This window comes from Capra hircus, assembly GCF_001704415.2.
Source record: "Capra hircus breed San Clemente chromosome X unlocalized genomic scaffold, ASM170441v1, whole genome shotgun sequence".
NCBI classification, from domain to species: Eukaryota; Metazoa; Chordata; class Mammalia; order Artiodactyla; family Bovidae; genus Capra; species Capra hircus.
The window spans coordinates 2,998,557-3,021,206 of NW_017189516.1; the positions used below are offsets into that span (position 1 = coordinate 2,998,557).

Genomic DNA, 22,650 nt, shown 5'->3' on the forward strand with positions numbered 1-22,650 from the left:
CTATGGATTCTCCAGGGAAGAATACTGAAGTAGGTAGCCAGAAGATCTTCCTTCTCCAGAAGATCTTTCTTCTCCAGAAGATCTTCCTTCTCCAGAAGATCTTCCTGACCCAGGAATTGAACCCAGGTCTCCTGCATTACAGGCATATTCTTTACCAATTGAGCTATGAGGGGAAGACCTCATCAAGGTGACGTGAGAACACAAAAAATGGTGCTCTCTAGCACCTTCAACACTGAAGAGACTTCCAGCAGTTCTCTGCCCATTTAGCAGACACTCTAGGTAGGGATAGTAAGAGGATTTCCTTCATGCATAGTCTAGGTCCCTTTTAAACCACTGTTTTTATCTCTGTGCCCCAGAGCACGCAAGTGTGCACACAGGCCCCTTAGTGATCCCTCTCCACTGCTGTATACCACATTGAAGTGGGGTTCTCATCAGTACTGTGTCTCTCTCTACCAATTTCTATGTGGTACTTGTACTGTTTGTTGTGCAGAAGCTGTTTAATCACACCTTAGTTCTTCTATAGAAGGAACTGCTCTTTACATAGCTGTAAATTCAGCATGTCTGTGGGGGAGCCTGGTGGGCTGCCATCGATGGGATAGCACAGAGTCAGACATGACTGGAGCAACTTAGCAGCAGCAGCAGTGGGTGAAGGTGAGATCATGGTATTCCTATACTGCCACCTTGGACCAAATGCTAAGTTTTATGCTGGTTAAACCTTAGTAACAAGGAGGCTATCAAAATTAATAGGGCTGCAAGCTCACACAGCATATCCAGAAGAGGGCTATCCAAATCTGAAATTCCACTGCTGGAGCTAACTGGCACCTGTCCTAAAGAAAAAGGCTCAACAATTGGGAATTGAGCAAAGAATACTTTCTTCCATATGTTGACTCTATTCCAGTATGTGTCTGGTTTGTGTCACTAATCAGTTCCTTCATCATTGTTTTCAGTATTTTGGCCAGAATTTATAATTGGTATCTGTGGGAGATGATCTGCTTATCCAAAAAGCTACTCTGCCACAACTAGAAGCAAAATTCCCCCAACTAACTAACTACTGAATTTAGAACTGTAACAATATAATTTCAGTCTAAAGACAGAACTTTAAATAAGTATTTACCACTAGTTAGGTTTCTTTATTGTGATAATTTAGCATGCAAAGTTGAAACTGTGGACACAATGAAGACTAAGTAACTGAGTACATAAACTGAGGATAATGGGAACCACCTTTCTCTCTGTTGCAGTAAGAAGTTAAAATATGAAAAGAGGAAGATCAGAATGATGTCTACAGTCCAAAGTAAAACTAAAAGTATCAATACCAACACATGAAAATGCATCACATATATTGGCTTTCCCTGCTAAAGAGCCTGGAAGCGAAGACACCCTAACAGCAATGAGCACATCATACACCCAGATATTGCTTTCTAAATAGTATACCCCACTAAAAGGAATCAGAACTTCTTGGAGAAATAACTGATTCCAGGGCTGGGGAACAGATAGTGCAAAGTAAACAATGAACATCTTGTGAGGGCAGAAAGTAAGAAAAGTGCTCAAGGTTGATGAAGACTTATGGAAATGTCTATAAGAGCCATACAAAAGGGGTTCCCACTAGCCAATATTGGTATAATTTGAACATTAAAATAATGACAGTAAGAAAATGTTCATGGAAAAAGAAAAAAATGCTAGCATACACTAACATAAACAAATAAATAGCATAGAAATGTAAACATCTCCCTTACAGAAAAGACAGAAGTAATGATAGGACATCACCATTTTGAACCATCATAGTAACATACCATTGAGCCAAGAATCATAAATGGATGTGGTGACAGGCAGAATTTCTAGGAATGGCCCCCAAGATTTCATGCCCCCTAATCAGCAGAAAGTAATGCTCAAAATTCTCCAAGCCAGGCTTCAACAATACATGAACCGTGAAATTCCTGATGTTCAAATTGGTTTTAGAAAAGGCAGAGAAACCAGAGATCAAATTGCCAACATCCGCTGGATCATAGAAAAAGCAAGAGAGAAAAACATCTATTTCTGCTTTATTGACTATGCCAAAGCCTTTGACTGTGTGGATCACAATAAACTGTGGAAAATTCTGAAAGAGATGGGAATACCAGACCACCTGACTTCCCTCTTGAGAAATCTGTATACAGGTCAGGAAGCAACAGTTAGAACTGGACATGGAACAACAGACTGGTTCCAAATAGGAAAAGGAGTATGTCAAGGCTGTATATTGTCACCCTGCTTATTTAATTTATATGGAGAGTACATCATGAGAAACGCTGGACTGGAAGAAGCACAAGCAGGAATCAAGATTTCCGGGAGAAATATCAATAACCTCAGATATGCAGATGACACCACCCTTATGGCAGAAAGTGAAGAAATACTAAAGAGCCTCTTGATGAAAGTGAAAGAGGAGAGTGAAAAAGTTGACTTAAAGCTCAACATTCAGAAGATGAAGATCATGGCATCTGGTTCCATCAATTCATGGGGAATAGATGGGGAAACAGTGGAAACAGTGTCAGACTTTATTTTGGGGTGCTCCAAAATCACTGCAGATGGTGACTGCAGCCATGAAATTAAAAGACGCTTACTCCTTGGAAGAAGAGTTATGACCAACATAGATAGCATATTCAAAAGCAGAGACATTACTTTGCCAACAAAGGTCCGTCTAGTCAAGGCTATGGTTTTTCCAGTGGTCATGTATGGATGTGAGAGTTGGACTGTGAACAAAGCTGAGTGCCGAAGAATTGATGCTTTTAAACTGTGGCGTTGGAGAAGACTCTTCACTCCCTTGGACTGCAAGGAGATCCAACCAGTCCATTCTGAAGGAGATCAGCCCTGGGATTTCTTTGGAAGGAATGATGCTAAAGCTGAAACTCCAGTACTTTGGCCACCTCATGCAAAGAGTTGACTCATTGGAAAAGACCCTGATGCTGGGAGGGATTGGGGGCAAAAGGAGAAGGGGTCGACAGAGGATAAGATGGCTGGATGGCATCATCGACTCGATGGACAGGACTTTGGGTGAACTCCGGAAGTTGGTGCTGGACAGGGAGGCCTGGCGTGCTGCGATTCATGGGGTCGCAAAGAGTCAGACATAACTGAGCGACTGAACTGAACTGAATCACCAAAACCTGTGAATGTGAGGAAATAACACTCCCATTGTTTGCTACATGAAATGGCACAGGTGACTTTAAAAAATGGGAGCTCATTTGGGAGAGGTGAGAAGGAAGGGACCTAATCTAATCACATGGGTCCCTTAAAATAGAAAAATGTCTCTAGTTCATGGCTACTGCTAGTGCTAAGTCACTTCAGTCATGTCTGACTCTGTGCGACCCCAGAGACGGCAGCCCACCATGCTCTTCCGTCCCTGGGATTCTCCAGGCAAGAACACTGAAGTAGGTTGCCATTTCCTTCTCCAGTGCATGAAGTGAAAGGTGAAAGTGAAGTTTCTCAGTCGTGTCCAACTCTTAGCAACCCCATGGACTGCAGCCTACCAGGCTCCTCCATTCATAGGATTTTCCAGGCAAGAGTACTGGAGTGGGGTGCCATTGCCTTCTCCTTAGTTCATGGCAGAAGATGCAAAAGAAGCAAGCAAAAGGCTAAGTCAGAGAAACTCAAAGCCTGAGAATGACACAGTGTGCTACTGCTGGCTTTGAAGCTGGAAGGGGCCATGCGAGAGGAAATTAAGGAGCTGGGAGGATCCTGGCCAATAGTTAGCATGAAATGAGGGCCTCAGACCTAAAACCACAATGAACTGAATTCTGTCAACAACCTGAATGAACATGAAAATGGATTCTTCCAGATTCTATAGAATGTAGGAACACAGTCTTACTATCACTTTGACTTAGCCCTTGTGATTCCCTGAGCAGACCTCAGCAAAGCCCACCTGGACTCCAGATCCACAGAACCGTGAGATAATAAATTTGGGTTGTCTTAAGCTGCCAAGTTTGTGATAATTTGCAATTTTACAAAAAGCTAATTTTTGATGATGAAAAGAATACCTAAGCAGTTTCAAAGTAATCTTCAACAAATTACTTTTTAGGTAGGTACAAAAGAATAAATCATAACTTTACAGTGGTTTAATCTAGAAAAACAGCCATAACCAAATAACCTAAGTTAACATCACCAATAAAGGAGGAAACTTCATCATATGCTTTGTGTTATGATGTATGGACAACAACATACACCACTTACACAGCAATCCTGCCAAAAATTCAAAACCTCAATCTAATTTTATAACTGATCAGACAAATATACACTGAGGGATAATCACCAAAATAATATATCTATACATTTGAAAAATGCCATGGTTCCAGCTTGTTTTGAGATTTGAAAATGCTAAAGACCAAGTAACATATACAGCGTGGGCTCTTCAACGGGATCCTGGTCTTGGGAGGGTAAAGGACTTACCTATGAAAACACTGTTGGGCAATTTATGAATTAAGACTAGAGATTGTGGATTAGATAAAAGTACATATTTCATTTTTCTACCTATTTATTGATCCCATTGTTATTCATAACTTCCTGTATTTTGATGCTGCCATTTCAAATTATTTTCCTTCTGATTTAAGAAAACCCTTTGGTATTTCCCCTAGTGTACATATGCTGACATCATTCTTTCTTTTTTTTTTTTTGGCCATGCCTCATGGCATGCTGAATCTTAGTTCCCTGATCAGGCATCAAACCCATGTCCCCTGCAGTGGAAGGGCAGAGTCTTAACCAATGGACTGTCAGGAAAACTCCAAAGTTTTATCCACCTTCACTTGTGAAAGATGTTTTCACTGAGCAGACTGTGCTAGCAATTATTTTCACTTGGCCCTTTAAGTAAATCATTTATTTATCATCCAGCTTCTAACATTACTGTTGTCAAATGAGCTATCAGTGTTATTGTTCAAAAACATTCAACATTAAAAAAGCAATGACTGTTTTCCTCCAGCTGCTCCTAAGATTTTTCTCTTGGTTTTTGTTCTTTAGGAGTTTATTATGATTTTTTTAGTTGTAGTTTTCTTTCCATTTATCCTGTTTGAGGTTCACAGTGTTTCATGAATCTACACGATGTCCTTCTTCACTTTTAGGAAATGCTCAGCGAGTATCACCTCAAACTCAGATTCTGAACCATTCTCTCTCTTCTTTCCTTCTGGGACTCTAATTATACATACGGTTGAACTTTTCACTGTGATCTACCACTCTTCATACTTCTTGTACATATTGTGTCTGTGTGCAAATAGGCCTGTGTGTGTTTGTGTGTGTGCACACGTGCACATCTGTGTGCATGTCCACCTCTTCTATATGTGCCTACCCTTAAAAACTTGAAAACAAATGATGGTAATCATCACATGATATAATATACTCTTAAAAAGGAAAAAGGGAGGTAGAAAGGAGATGTTGTTTTGTATTTAAAAATGTATAGACCAAATCTATGCTAAAGAATTATCAAACAACATAAAAACATAACTCATAATACATGAATAACTTTTAGAATAACATATTTCTGTACTGCTCCCACTCCTATCTATTTTAAAGTTAACATTCATCACCCACTTCTATAAAACATTTCCATTACAAATAAAATCTTCAGTGTATGCTTCTCTAAGCACCTAAAACCATAAAACGTTACATTTTTTACTTATCTGAATCAAAATCTATAATATCAGATATTATCAAACTCCTAGAACAGGGGCTATTAAAAACTTTAATAACTTCAGCTCTTCAAAAATAAAAGATAAATAAGACTAGAAGATATTGCAATTCTTTTTTCCAATTTACCTGTGCTTTGGTTCATCACAAGTCTTGGAGGAGAACTTGTTTCTTCAGATTCCTCTGATGAGTGTGCCAGAAAGTCATGAAGCTTCTGCACCAATGTATTCAACTTGCTTTCGCTGTTAAAATAAAAGTTTTAAGAATATCCTTATTTACCAGGTCATATATTGAATTAAATACATAGTTTAGTAAACTGAAAATCTATCTACACTGTAAGTGGTCTGAAACAAATAAAATAAAACTTAAAATATATTTTCGTTATTTCACTGAGGATATGAAAACATGAATAACAAACTCTACATGTACCCTTATCTACAAAGTATAATTTAAGGACTGTGATAAACCATTATGGAAAATAATGTGAAAAAGAATATGTGTGTCTATATATATATTATATATATGCATATATATAATATATATATAACTGAATCACTGAGCTGTATGACAGAAATTTAAAACTCTATACATGAATAAAATATTTTTAAAATAAAAAAGTATAATTCAAGGAAAATATTAATAGTATGAGATTCTGCTTTACATCATTTACAATAATAATTCATTCATTTTTCAAATATATTTCCTGAGCACTTACTCTCTGGAAGCCTTCAGTAGCTTTTTGTTTATTACTCTTATTTTCTGCTTAGAAGAGAGAAATTTTATAAATGACAAACACAAGGATGAATAAAACACAGAATGGGATTTAGAGCTCACAGATTCCCATGGAAATATTTATATAAGTGTATTATTACAGTATATCCTACTAAGTTATATAATAAGTGCATCTGCAATCCAACAGGGTTACAAAAGAATAAAAGTTTAAAATGCAAAAAATTCAAACCCTCTGTGTATCAAAAGATACCATCAAGAAAGTGAAGAGACAACCCATTTAACTGGGGACAACTATTTTCAAATCATGTATCTGAAAAGGCATTAATATCCTTTTATATAATATATATCCTTTTAATAATATAAAGACTTCTTACAATTAAACAATAAAAAGACAAACCCAACTGTAAAATGAGTTTTAAAGAACTCAGATATACAACTCAATAACAAAAAACCCAATCAAAAAATGGGCAGAAGACCTAAATAGACAGTATTCCAAAGAAGGCATATAGATGGACAATAGGCACAAAAAAAAGATGTTCAACATTTCTAATTACTAGAGAAATCAAACCAAAACTACAATGAAATACCATACCAGTCAGAAAGGTCATCATTAAAAAGTCTACAAATAACAAATGCTAAAGAGAGTGTAGAGAAAAAGGACCCCTCCTATACTGTCGGTGGGAATGTAAGTTGGTGCAGCCACTGTGGAGGTTCCTCCTCAAACAAAACAGAATTACCATTTGATCTAGCAGTCCCACACCTGGGCATTCAAAAAGATACATGCACCACAATGTTCATAACAACCCTATTCACAATAGCCAAAACATGGAAACAACTTAAATGGTCACTGACAGATGAATAAAGATGTGGTATATCTATACACATCACCATATGTAAAATAGATAGCCACTGGCAATTTGAGCTATGACTCAGGGAGCTCAAACTTGTACTCTGAAACAACTTAGAGGGCTGGGATGGGGTAGGAGGTGGGAGGGAAGCTCAAGAGAGAGGCATACGTATACCTATGACTGATTCATGTTGATGTATGGTGGAAACCAACACAATATTGTAAAGCAATTATCCTTCAATTAAAAATAAATAAAAATTTTAAAAAGAAGATATGGTACACACACATAGACTGAAATATCACTCAGCTATAAAAAGAATGAAAAAATGCCATTTGCAGCAACATGGATCCAATGAGAGATTATCATACTAGGGAAGTAACTCAGAAAGAGAAAGACAAATACCACATATCATCCATATGTTTAATCTAAAATATGACACAAATGAACCTATTAAACAGAAACAGAATCAGCTCTAGAGAGCAGACTGTTGTTTGCTAAATGGGGCGGGGGAGTAGGAGGGGGGCTAGAGTGGGAAATTGGAGGTAGCAGATTTAAGCTTTTATATACAGAATGGATAAACAACGAGGTCCTACTGCATAGGAAAGAGAACTATATTCAATATTCTATGATAAATCACAATGGAAAAGAATATTTTTTAAAGAATGTATATATAACTGAACCACTTTGTTGTAGAGCAGAAATTAATACAACACTGTAAATCAACTATACTTCAATTAAAAAAAGAACTCAGATATATAATTCTGCAAAGAATACAATGGCCAGGAAGCACATGAAAAAATGCTCAAGATTATTAGTCATTAGAACAAAATAGAAATCAAAACCACAATGAGATATTATTTTATACACATTATGATGAATATGATCATTGTATTTTAAAACTAAAGGGTTGGCAAGGATGTAAAGAAATTGGAACCTATATACATTGATGATGGAAATGTAAAATGGGACAGTCAGTATGAAAAACATTTTAGTGGTCAGCAATTCCACTCCTAGACATATACCCAAGAGAATGAAAACATATGCCCATGATCAAAAAACTGTACAAAGTTCATAGCAGCAATATTTATAAATGCCAAAAGCAAAAAGTATCCAAATATCCATCAACTGATAAATAAACAACAGGGTATTATACCCCAATAAAAGGGAATGAAATATTCATCCATACTAAACATGGATGAACCTTGGAAACTTTATGATAAAAAAAGGTAGACACAAATTCCTACATATTGGATGATTCTATTTATATATGTAAAATTTCTAAGTAGGCAAATCTACAGAGGGAGAAAGTAGATTAGTGGGTACCTAGGGGATGGAGGAAGGGGGAAATTGGGAGGTATGGGTTATCTTTGGGGACAATGAAAATATTCTAATTTTAGAAAGTGGTAATAGTTGTACAATATTGTGAAGTTAGTAAAAAAAAATTAACTGAATTATATACTAAAATGATTTTAAATGGTAAAGTCTGTTTTATGTGAATTTTACCTCAATAGAAAATAAAAAGTAGAGGATGGAATTTAAGAATGTATGTAATAAAACGTAAGACATAGAACTTGTGCACACACCTCCCCAAAAAAATCCATAAATAAAATTTAGTCGGCAAAATCATCTGAAAATAAAAAGATTTTTATTATATTAAATAAAACTGGGAATCCCTGATGGTCCAATGGTTAGGACTCCAGGCCTCCATTGCAGAGGGCATGAATTCAATCCCTGGTTAGGGAACTAAGATTTCATATGCCATACAGTGTGACCAAAAATAATAATAATAAATTCCTAGTATATAAATAAACAAAAGACAAATTTTTAATGGAATATAACTATGTAAAAAAAGAACTGGGAGAAAAAGTACTCCAATCTCATGGGGTCGCACGAGTCAGACACAACTGAGCGACATGATGAGTATATAAATGAATAAAAGACAAAAAAATTTTTCAATGGAATATAACTGTTAAAAAAAATGGGAGAAAAGCACTCCAATCTCACTAATCATCAAAAGAATGTACATTAAAACACTAAGGTGGAGCTTCTCTGGTGGTTCACTGGTTAAGAATCTGCCTTGCAATGCAGGGGACACAGGTTTGACCCCTAGTCCAAGAAGATGCCATGTGCCACGGGGTAACTAAGCCCATGCACCACACCTACTGAGCCTGAGCTCTGGAGTCTGCGAGCCTCAACTACTGAGTCCACGTACCACAGCCACTGAAGTCCTGCGCCTAGAGCCTGTGCTCTGCAACAGAAGAAATCACTGCAACCAGAAGCCTGCCAACCACAACAAACAGTAGTCCCTACTCTCCACAACTAGAAAAAGCTCAGCAACAAAGACCCAGCAGAGCCAAAAAGAAATAAATAAAAGACTTTAAGAAAAAGCCACTAGAAATCAAGTAATATCTCTGAGGCCTTCATAAGCCAGACACCTCCCAGATTCAAGCAGGGTGCTGGACTCCAAGGCCAGTGGCCCCTCTGTACCAGTCTTCTATGTTTGCTTGGGAAGATCCAAGATATTTAAGGAATGAAAAAGAAATGAACTGTAATAGGCAGTTACAGTTCTTGTAACAGGCAACTAGAGATCTTGTGTGAGATTTGGTTGTTGGTGGAGAGGGCTGTTTTAAAAAATCTTTAAACAAACTTGACTCTAGAATATAGATATCAAGAGGGTATGGCTTCTATTTTTGCCATAACCTTTCTTTGGAAATAAGTCAGATGTCCAAAAATATTATCAAGTCACTCAGTGTCCTTAAATCTTCAACTAGAGAATGGAACCAGAAGACAAGACAAGAAGACACAATGTCATTCTACATCTTGTTCCATCTACAGATTAGCAAACACTGAAAAAGTTGTACTTTAGAAATGAAAGAAGTATAGCAAATGATGTAGAAATGATACAGCATAATGATGATTATCCTGTTCATTCCTAGAACTCACAGCAGTCCAACCACAAAACCGGCTATCACATGAATTCATGCTGTAGCTGAACAATGTCAAGACTATGGATAAATCAATGCAACTCATTAACAATATGATTATATGTAAAAATTAAAACGAGGACACAATCAGGAGAACTTTTTTGTTTTGTGAAGGATGGCATTCTTAGCTATAAACATATCTGTGTCATATTATAAAATAGGGTTTTCCTGATGGCTCGGTGAGTAAAGAACCTGCCTGTCAATGCAGAAGCCATAAGAGATGTGGGTTCAATTACTGGTTCGGGAAGATCCCCTGGAGAAAGAAAGGGCAACCCATTCCAGTATTATTGCCTGGAGAATCCCATTGACAGAAGAGCCTGAATTACAAGACCAGCCAGAAGTCCAATAGTGAGAAAATATTGATACTTAAAAATTTTGCCCATCCATTTGAAAAATGTTCTCTATAAGGGCAGATGTGAATTTTGGAATTAGTCAAACGTCATTTAGAGTAAAGTATGAAAAACTTTCAGGTGCACTAACATTAGTTTTTGACAAATTCCATAGTATTCCTTAAGATTTATTTTCTTGAATATCTTCTAAATTTTTCAGAAATCTATTTAAGAGACAGCATTAAAGAGTGAAGTCAAAAAGATAAACACCATATTAACACATATACGTGTAATCTGAAAAAAAATGGTATAGACAATCTTATTTACAAAGTAGAAACAGAGACACAGACTTACAGAACAAAATGGATACCAAGGGGGAAGAGGGTGGTGGGATGAATTGAGAGATTGGGACTGACATACATACACTATCAATACTATGTATAAAATAGGTAACTGATGAAAACCTACTGTATAGCACAGGAACTAAACTCAGTGCTCTGTGTTGGCCTAAATGGGAAGAAAATACAAAAATGAGGGGCCATATGTATATGTATAACTGATTCACTTTGCTGTATAGTAGAAACTAACACGACATCAACACTTACGTAAATTGAAAGATCTTTTCCTAAGGCAAAACTGCATGCATTGACTTCAGTTCAGTTTAGTCGCTCAGTCATGTCCGACTCTTTGCGACCCCATGAATCACAGCACGCCAGGCCTCCCTATCCATCACCATCTCCTGGAGTTCACTCAGACTCATGTCCATCGAGTCCGTGATTCCATCCAGCCATCTCATCCTCAGTTGTCCCCTTCTCCTCCTGCCCCCAATCCCTCCCAGCATCAGAGTCTTTTCCAATGAGTCCCCTCTTCGCATGAGGTGGCCAAAGTATAGGAGTTTCAGCCTCAGCATCAGTCCTTCCAAAGAAATCCCAGGGCTGATCTCCTTCAGAATGGATTGGTTGGATCTCCTTGCTGTCCAAGGGACTCTCAAGAGTCTTCTCCAACACCACAGTTCAAAGGCATCAATTCTTCGGCACTCAGCATTCTTCACAGTCCAAATCTCACATCCATACAGGACTACTGGAAAAACCATAGCCTTGACTAGACGGACCTTAGTCGGCAAAGTAATGTCTCTACTTTTGAATATACTATCTAGGTTGGTCATAACTTTTCTTCCAAGGAGTAAGCGTCTTTTAATTTCATGGCTGCAATCACCATCTACAGTGATTTTGGAGCCCAAAAAAATAAAGTCTGACACTGTTTCCCCATCTATTTCCCATTAAGTGATGGTACCGTATGCCATGATCTTTCTTTTCTGAATGTTGAGCTTTAAGCCAACTTTTTCACTCTCCTCTTTCACTTTCATCAAGAGGCTTTTATTTCCTCTTCACTTTCTGCCGTAAGGGTGGTGTCATCTGCATATCTGAGGTTATTGATATTTCTCCCGGCAATCTTGATTCCAGCTTATGTTTCTTCCAGTCCAGCGTTTCTCATGATGTACTCTGCATAGAAGTTAAATAAGCAGGGTGACAATATACAGCCTTGACGTACTGCTTTTCCTATTTGGAACCAGTCTGTTGTTCCATGTCCAGTTCTAACTGTTGCTTCCTGACGTGCATACAGATTTCTCAAGAGGCAGGTTAGGTGGTCTGGTATTCCCATCTCTTTCAGAACTTTCCACAGTTTATTGTGATCCACACAGTCAAAGGCGTGGCATAGTCAATAAAGCAGAAATAGATGTTTTGCTGGAACTCTCTTGATTTTTCCACGATCCAGCAGATGTTGGCAATTTGATCTCTGGTTCCTCTGCCTTTTCTAAAACCAGCTGGAACATCAGGGAGTTCACGGTTCACGTATTGCTGAAGCCTGGCTTAGAGAATTTTGAGCATTACTTTACTAGCATGTGAGATGAGTGCAATTGTGCAGTAGTTTGAGCATTCTTTGGCATAGCCTTTCTTTGGGATTGGAATGAAAACTGACCTTTTCCAGTCCTGCGGCCACTGCTGAGTTTTCCAAATTTGCTGGCATATTGAGTGCAGCACTTTCACAGCATCATCTTTCAGGATTTGAAACAGCTCAACTGGAATTCCATCACCTCCACTAGCTTTGTTCATATTGATGTTTTCTAAGGCCCACTTGACTTCACTTTCCAAGATGTCTGGCTCTAGATTAGTGATCACATCATCATGATTATCTGGGTCATGAAGATCTTTTTTGTACAGTTCTTCCATGTATTCTTGTCACCTCTTCTTAATATCTTCTGCTTCTGTTAGGTCCATACCATTTCTGTCCTTTATTGAGCATTAACTTATCAGTTTTATAACTGTGAACTATTTTAAGTTATTTTTATTAAATCCAGATGTGGTTGTCATTCTATTACTCCTCCGCCAAAATGGGAAACTTACCCAGTACTAAACATTATATTATTCAAGGTACTAGATAAAAATCCTTAAAATGATCCTTTAAGAGTAAAGGACTTTCTTGGTGGAACAATGTATAAGAATTTGCCTGCCAATGCAGGGGACACAAGTTTGATCTATGGTCTGGGAAGATTCCACATGCTGCAGAACAGCTAAGCCTGTGCATCACAACCACTGAGCCTGCACTCTAGAGCCTGCAAGCCATAACTACTGAGCCCAAGAGCTGCAACTACTGAAGCCTGCACACCCTAGACCCTGTGCTCCACAAAAAGAGAAGCCACCACAATGAGAAGCCCATGTACTAGAACTAAGAGTAGCCCACACTCACTGCAACTAGAAAAGGCCTGAGTAAAGCAACAAAGACTTATCACAACCAAAAATAAATAAACCTTAAAAAAAGAGCAATTAAAAGTCTATTTTAGAGCAATGTGATCACCCTTTATACTTACAGATTCACAGTTAACAACATGGGCTTGATGTAAATAACCAGTAAGATCTAATCTATTTATCTTCAAGTAAACCAAAATAAAAATCTAAAGTGCTAATGTAAGATAACCATATCATACCTGACTGAATCTCAGACCAAGTTTTAAGTTCTAATATCAGTGTTTTGAACTATGGGCCATGTTCTTTACCTTGAATGTTTTACAACTTTTTTTCCATGAGGAACTCTGGAGTTCTAAAAATTACTAGTGCTTCACCATTTTGCATTATTAATTGGATAAGCATATGTGTAAAAGAGCTAGCCTTTTTTAAATTAAACTTTTCATTTTGAGATATTTACAGATTTACATGTAATTGAAAGAAAGATTCTGTGTATGTGTTACCTAGTATTTCAAAATGGAAACATCTAACACTATATATTGGGAATTCCCTGTGGTCCAGTCATTGGAACTCTGTGCTCACAATGCCATGGGCTTGGGTTCAATACCTTGTTAGGGAACTAACAAGCCTCATGGTATGGCCAAAAGACAACACAAAATAAAAACCAAAACCCTTATTTTTAATTTTCACCCATTCACCTACTTGCTCCAACAGATAAGCAGCTATTTTTAAAACACAGCAATGGATCACACAGTATGTCTGAAATTTGGAAATATCAATAACCTCCAATATGCAGATGACAACACCCTTATGACAGAAAGTGAAGAACTAAAGAGCCTCTTGATGAAAGTGAAAAAGGAAAGCGAAAAAGTTGGCTTAAAGCTCAATATTAAGAAAACTAAGATCATGGCATCTGGTTCCATCACTTCATGGCAAACAGATGGGGAAACAGTGGAAACAGTGGCTGACTTTATTTTTCTGGGCTCCAAAATCACTGCAGATGGTGACTGCAGCCATGAAATTATGACCAACCTATACATCATATTAAAAAGCAAAAAATAAAAAATAAAATAAAGAGCAGACACATTACTTTGACAACAAAGGTCCATTTACTCAAGGCTATGGTTTTTCCAGTGGTCATGTATGGATGTGAGTGGGACTATAAAGAAAGCTGAGAACCAAAGGATTGATGCTTTTGAACTGTGGTGTTAGAGAAGACTCTTGAGAGTCCCTTGGACTGCAAGGAGGTCCAACCAGTCCATCCTAAAGCAGATCAGTCCTGGGTGTTCATTGGAAGGACTGATGCTGAAGCTGAAACTCCAATACTTTGGCCACCTGATGCGAAGGGCTGACTCAGTGGAAAAGACCCTGATGCTGGGAAAGACTGAGGTCAGGAGGAGAAGGGGCAACAGAGGATGAGATGGTTGGATGGCATCATTGACTCAATGGGCATGAGTCTGGATGGACTCCGGAAGTTGGTGATTGACAGGGAGGCCTGGTATGCCAAGGTTCATGGGGTCTCAAAGAGTCGGACACGACTGAGCAACTGAACTGAACTGAATCATGAATATAGTGACCAAAACTGGTCTTTTTATAAACAAATCATTGGTAATTAAATATCTGCTTGTAACCAGAGGGAAAGGTACAGGGCACAACTTTTGAAAGAATGACAGCCCACTACACCATTCAGGTATGACCTAAATCAAATTCCTTACGAATATACAGTGAAAGTAAGAAATAGATTCAAGGGATTAGATCTGACAGACAGAGAACCTGAAGAACTATGGACGAAGGTTCATGACATTGAACAAGAGGCAGTGATCAAGACCACTCCTAAGAAAAAGAAAGGCAAAATGGTTGTCTGAAGAGGCCTTACAAATAGCTGAGAAAAGAGAATCTAAAGGCAAGGGAGAAAAGGAAGGATATAGCAATTTGAATGCAGAGTTCTAAAGAATAGCAAGGAGAGATAAGAAAGCCTTCCTCAGTGATCAATGTAAAGAAATAGAGGAAAACAACAGAGTGGGAAAAACTCGAGATCTCTTCAAGAAAGTTACATATACCAAGGGAACATTTCATGCAAAAACGGGCACAATAAAGGACAGAAATGGTATGGACTTAACAGAAGCACAAGATATTAAGAAGAGGTGGCAAGAATACACAGAACTACCGTACAAAAAAGATCTTCACAACCTAGACAATCACAATGGAGTGATCACCCACCTAGTGCCAGACACCCTGGAATGTGAAGTCTAGTGGGCCTTCGGAAGCATCACTACGGGCAAAGCTAGTGGAGATGATGAAATTCCAGTTGAGCTACTTTCAGATCCTGAAAGATGATGCTGTGAAAGTGCTGCACTCAAAATGTCAGCAAATTTGGAAAACTAAGCAGTGGCCAGAGGACTGGAACAGGTCAGTTTTCATTCCAATCCCAAAGAAAGGCAATGCCAAAGAATGTTCAGAAACCGCACAACTGCACTCATCTCACACGCAAAGTAATACTCAAAATTCTCTAAGCCAGGTTTCAACAGTATGTGAACCATGAACTTTCAGATGCTCAAGCTGGATTTAGAAAAGTCAGAGGAACCAGAGATCAAATTGCCACCATCTGCTGGATCATCAAAAAGGCAAGAAAATTCCAGAAAAACATCTACTTCTGCTTTATTGACTACGCCAAAGCCTTTGACTGTGTGGATCACAACAAACTGTAGAAAATTCTGAAAGAGATGGGAATACCATACCACCTTATCTGACTCATGAGAAATCTGTATGCAGGCCAAGAAGCAACATTTACAACTGGACATGGAACAACAGACTGGTTCCGAATTGGGAAAGGAGTACGTCAAAGCTGTATTTTGTCACCCTGCTTATTTAACTTATATGCAGAGTACATCATGAGAAATGCCAGGCTGGATGAAGCACAAGCTGGAATCAAGATTGCCGGGAGAAATATCAATAACCTCAGATACGCAAGTGACACCACCCTTATAGCAGAAAGCGAAGAACTAAAGAGCCTCTTGATGAAAGTGAAAGAGAATGAAAAATGTGGCTTAAAACTCAATATTCAGAAAACAAAGATCATGGCATCTGGTCCCATCACTTCATGGCAAATAAATGAGGAAACAATGGAAACAGTGAGAGACTTTTTTTTCTTGGGCTCCAAAATCATTGCAGATGGTGACTGCAGCCATGAAATTAAAAGATGCTTGCTCCTTGGAAGAAAAGCTGTGACCAACCTAGACAGCATATTAAAAAGCAGAGACATTACTTTGCTGACAAATGTCCATCTAGTCTAAGTTATGGTTTACCCAGTAGTCATGTACGGATGTGAGAGCTGAACTATAAGGAAAGCTGAGTGCCAAAAAATTGATGCTTTTGAACTGTGGTGTTGGAGAAGACTCTTGAGAGTCCCTTGGATTGCAAGGAGCTCAAACCAGTCAATCCTAAAGGAAATCAGTCCTGGATATTCATTGGAAGGACTGATGCTGAAGCTGAAGCTCTAATACAGTGGCCACCTATTGCAAAGAACTGATTCATTTGAAAAGACACTGATGCTGGGAAAGATTGAAGGCAGGAGGAGAATGAGGTGACAGAGGATGAGATGGTTGGATGGCATCACCAACTCGATGGACATGAGTTTGAGCAAGCTCCAGGAGTTGGTGATGGACAGGGAAGCCTGCAGTCTATGAGGTCACAAAGAGTAAGACATGACTGAGTGACTGAACTGAACTGAAGGACATAACATAAGTCGATTAGAATCAAGTGGGACCAAGATGGCAGACAAAGACTAGACCTTGGTCCTCAATCAGTAAGTGACATGACACACCCAGAGGTACCATGACAGCTCCAAGGCACTGTTAAAAGACCAAGGAGTGGGCAGTGCCCCAAATCCTGGAAATCTCCGTCCCTTCCCAAAAATAGTTGGAATAATCCTCCAACTTATTAGCATATTAAATTACCCAGCCTATAAAAACTAACCATGCCACATTTTGCAGCCACACAAGCACTCTGCAATGGTCCACACTCTATCTATGGAGTGTGCTTCTCTCAGGATCTGAATAAATCTACTTCTTACCTATCACTTTGTCTCTCACTGAATTCTTTCTGTGATGAGACATCAAGAACCTGAGCTTTATCTGGCCCTGAAACCAGTACCATGGGTTTTGGCTGGGTTTGAGTCCTATCCAAATTGGGTCAAGTCCCAATCTGAGGTAAATGGTTTCATGTTCACTTAACAACTGTTTAAAGTAGCATATTATAACCCAAACTGGAAAGGAAGAGTAAACTTATCTCTGTCCATAGATGACAACTTACATGTAGGAAATCTTAATAGAATTTGTAACAAAAACTCTTAACACAGTTAATAAACAAACTGAAGCTGGTGGATACAAAATTCACACACAAAAATCAGCTGTATTTCTCTATACTAACAACCAACAATCCAAAATGGAAACTGGCAAAACAATTACATTTACAATAGCATCAGAAAGAATTAAATATTTAGGAATAAATTTAACCAAGGAGGTGAAAGACTTCTGGTAAGCTGCAAAACAGCAATCTTTTCACAGCTGGAAAAAGTTAAAAACACAAATATTTTTAAGATGGCAATACTACTCAAAGTGGTCTACAGATTCTTTTCAACTCCTATCAAAATCACAAGATATTTTTGCAGAAACAGAAAAATCAATTCTAAAATTATTGAGGAATTTTGAATAGCCAAAACAATTATGAAAAAGTACAAAATTAAAGAACTCACAATTCCTAATTTCAAAACTAACTACTAAACCAACAGAATTTACCATATAACAAAGGGAACTACACTTAATATCATGCAATAACCTATACTGGAAAATAATGTGGAAAATATATATGCATAACTGAATCACTTTGATGTATATTATATATATATATATATATATAACAATACAGTAAATCAAGTAAACTTAAAAAATCTAAATGCAGAGCTAAAATAATTAAAACATTGTAGTACTGGCAGAAGAACATATAGAACAATGGAGTATAGAACCTAGAAATAAAGCCTTGCATATATGTGTCAGCTGATTTTCAAGAAGGGTATCAACAATATACAACAGGAAAAGGACAATGTGGAAAAACTGGACATCCACATGCAAAAAAATTGAATTGGACCCTTGTCTTACACCACATACAACAAAAATTAACTCAAAATTCATCAAAGACCTAAAAAGAGTAGCTAAAACCATCCATTAAACTCTATAGAAAATAGAAGGGGAATCTTCATGATATCGGATTTGGCTATGCTTTCTTGAATATGATACCAAAAGCACAGGCAACAACAACAAAAAATAAACTGGATTTCACCAACATGTAAACATTTTGTGCATCAAATGCTATTATCAAGAGAATAAAAAGACAACCCACAAAATGGGGAAAATATTTTAAAATTATATATCAGAAACGGTACTGATAGTCAGGAAACATAAAGAAAATCTTACAATTCAACTAGGAAGAAACCAAACAACCAAATTCAAAACTGAGCAAAGGCACAGCAATCAAAAAAGAAAATGAAATAAAACATTCAAATTGGAAAGGAAAGATAAAACTGTGACTATATGCATATGACATACTATACAGAAATTCCTAAGGACTCCACACAAAAACTATTAACTAATAAATGAATTTAGCAAGGTAAAAGAATATAAGATTAATATACAGAATATGTTGCATATCTTTATACTAACAATGAAATCTCATAAAGAGAAAGTAAAAAGAATCCCCTTTAAAATAGCATCCAAGGAGTTCCCTGGAGTTCCAGTGGTTAGGATTTGGTGCTTTTACTGCTGGGACAGGGGTCCAATACCTGTTCTAAAAACTAAGTTCCTGCAAACCACATGGTGTAGCCAAATAAATAAATAAATATAAAAATAATTTAAATAAATAGTATAATAGAATCCAAAAACATAAATACCTAGGAATAAACCTAACCAATGAGGTAAAATAGCTATACATTGAAAACTATAAAACAGTGAAAAAGAAAGCTGAAGATGATTCAGAGAAATGGAAAGATATCCCATGCTCTTGGATTGGAAGAATATTGGTAAAATGGTCATACTATCCAAAGCAATCTACAGACTTAATACAATCCCTATCAAACTACCTATAACATTTTTCAAAGAACTAGAACAAATAATCATGATTAACACAGAACCACAAAAGATCCAGAACTGCCAAAGCAATCCTGAGGGAAAAGAACAAAGCAGGAGGCATAACCCTCCCAGACTTCAGACAATAGTATAAAGTTACAGTAATAAAACAGCATGCCACTGGCACAAAAACAGACATATAGAAGAACAGAACAAAATAGAGAGCCCAACAATAAACTCAAACATCTACAGTTAAATAATCTTCAACAAAGAAAGCAAGTAAACAATGGAGAAATGCCAGTCTCTTCAACAAGTGGCAATGGGAAAGCTAGACAACCTCATCAGTGGTAAATCAGTGAAGTTAGAACACTCCCTCATACCACATAGAAAAATAAACACAAAATGGTTTAAAGACCTAAACATAGTCATGACACCATAAAATTCCTAAAAAAAGCATAGGCAAACATTCTCTGATATAAATTGTATCAGCGTTTTCTTAAGTCAGTCTCCCAAAGCAATAGAAATAAAAATAGGAGTTCCAGTTCAGCTCTTTGTGCAGCTTCAGCAGCAGCTCTGGGGAAGACGGCAGCCTGGGAGGGTTTCCAATCTGTGGCTCCCAGTGGGGCGTAGGAGCCTCAGGGAGGGGTGGGCATGGTGGCTGCCCTGGGCCTAGGCAGGGCACTGGGGAGTCTGGTGCATATGGTCCCACCACCAGAGTCAAGGGCTGTACCGCTCCTGGGTGCCCAAAGCAGCCTGTCTGAGACCAGGTATGCTACCAGGCAGCCAAATGACACCTCGGGGACCCTCCTTGGGACCCCCTGGCTATGGGGGAACCCTTCAGTCTGACCTGGCCTGGCTCAGGCAGGGATGGACCAGTCCCGCAAGAGACCTGCGCCTCAGCAGATCTAGCAGGTCCAGCAGCAGGCAGTCCAAAATCGGAATCACACTGGAAAAAAACGATGGCTGACAGAATTCTATCTCAAAGGATTCATGAAATGGTACCAGAATCCTAAGCCTATATAGATCTCTTGGCTTTTGAAAGGAAACTAGACCAGACTATTGTGAGCAAATGGCTAGATATCCAGGAAGCCTTGAAACGTCCCATCAAGCAAAAACAAAAGCTGTGAATTTTCATTTCTAACACTTTCAATCTGGCTAAGTCAGATGCCAAGGATGGGGAAGGGACAGTGGCTTTCTGGGAGCTTCAGGTAGAAGGACAGCTCCTCGAGGATTCAGCCTTGTCCAAATATGATGCCACCAAACAAAAGAGGAAGTTCTCTTCTTTTAAGTCCTTGGTAATCGAACTAGACAAAGACTTGTATGGACCAGACAACCATATGGTAGAATGGCACAGGACCACCACTACCCAGGAGACGGATGGCTTCCAGGTGAAATAGCCAGGAGATGTGAATGTACGGTGTACTGTCCTGCTGATACTGAATTACCAGCCTCCTCAGTTTAAGTTAGACCCTTGTCTGGCTTGGTATCCACACCCAGACCCGTCCAGTGATCATTCAAGCACTGTGGCAATATATTAAGACACATAAGCTTCAGGACTGACATGAGCGGGAGTTTGTCATCTCTGACAAGTGCCTCCAGCAGATCTTTGATTCTCAACCTATGAAGTTTTCAGAGGTCCCCCAACAGCTCCATGCCTTGCTTATGACACCTGAGCCCATCATCATTAATCATGTCATCAGTGTTGACCCAAATGATCAGAAAAAGACAGCTTGTTATGACACTGATGTGAAAGTGGATGACACCTTGAAGACCAGATGAATTCTTTTCTGCTGTCTAATGCTAGCCAGCAGGAGACTGCTACTCTAGACAACAAGATCCATGAGACAACAGAAATGATCAATCTGCTGAAGACCCAGCAAAAGTTCTTGCTGAGCTTTGCCAGAGACCCTCAAGGTTTCATCAATGACTGGCTTCAGTCCCAGTACCAGGACCTCAAGACCATGACTGATGTGGTGGGCAACCCAGAGGAGGAATGCTGAGCAGAGTTCTACTTCCAGCCTTGGACCTAGGAGGCTGTGTGCCAATATTTCTACTCCAAGGTGCAGCAGAGATGACAAAAATTAGAGCAAGCCCTGGGAATCTGAAATTCATAGGGCTTCACCCACAAAGCCCTGATTTGGCTGCACCAATTTCTTTATTTGGGCCCTGTGCTGTGTGCCTCATACTCTTGCCGGGGGCCTTCCAGGGGATGCTGTCAGTTCCAGGACAACACCAGAATGAAGAGGATATCACATGACAGCAGTTATCCTCTTCTCCCACCCCATTCCTTCCTGTCCCCAGCTTCCCTTTGCCCCACAAATTTCCCATGTCTGCTCCCTTCCCCTGGTCTGCATAGATAGTATTAGAGAGAAAACCCATAGTTTGATAATTAGTGCAGTGAATGGACTGGGCCTAAGGCCAAGTGGTCCTCAAGGGGACCAACTACACTGATCCTGCCCTTCAGAGACCCAGGAGTAAGGAGCTGTAGCCCCTTCTCCACAACTCAGGCCTGGGGGCACTCTATAAGCTAGCTGATATTGGATCTCCTGATAACAGAATCCAATTTCCTTCCTTCCCTCCACAGGTTTTGAGCAAACTCTCCCTTCACTTGATGCCCTCTAGCACTAAAGGAACCCTGGCCCCAGGTCAGTCTACAGCCCTCCAGATGGGCCTGCTGTCTCAGTGCTTCTCCACTTCCTCAGAGGGGGGCCCACATCAGTATCGGAGTTTGTTCCTGTAGTATTGCTCCCTCCCAGCACACTCCCTGTAGCTGCTGTTAAGGATTTCCTCCTGTCTGTCCTAACCAAGGGCATTCAGGTGGGGGAATCTTGCCTTTCCCTGTCAGAGCCCTGGAAACCTAACCTAGGGTGCTGTCATTGCCAGCAGAGGATGTTCCTTCCTGCGTGGAGGTGTGACTCATTCATTCACTCCACCCTGCCTCCCCCATCCTTTCATGGAGAAACAGCCCTGCAATCAAATAGGTAAAAGCCCTGGACCATCCCAGTCTTTCTGTCCCTTGTCTGCCCAGCTGACACCCACTGGTGACTTCTAGGGCACTGAGGAGTGAAAGTGCCTAGGAATAGAGAGAGCTCTGACTTGGGTTTGTGACTCATCTTTCTCCCTGCCTCACAGGATTGTGACTCCCCAGCCGGCACCCTCAAAGCTTCAGACCCCTCAGCTAGCAGCAGGACCTTACTCTGCAATCTTGGCCCCTTGGAACTGAGATGGTTTCGTATCTTTCCAGGAGAGTCTCA

At 39.1% G+C, this 22,650-nt stretch overlaps 1 protein-coding gene and 1 pseudogene across 1 annotated transcript in view; one reads left to right on the forward strand and one right to left on the reverse strand.

Moving 5' to 3' along the window:
* Positions 1-22,650, reverse strand: part of ATRX (ATRX, chromatin remodeler) — a 235,207-nt gene that overhangs the window by 153,940 nt on the left and 58,617 nt on the right. The window contains exon 3 of the mRNA XM_018043618.1: positions 5,770-5,882. Within this exon, the coding sequence (XP_017899107.1) occupies positions 5,770-5,882 (113 nt within the window). The remainder of the gene's footprint in view (positions 1-5,769; positions 5,883-22,650) is intronic.
* LOC102170127 lies at positions 20,028-21,823 on the forward strand (annotated as a pseudogene).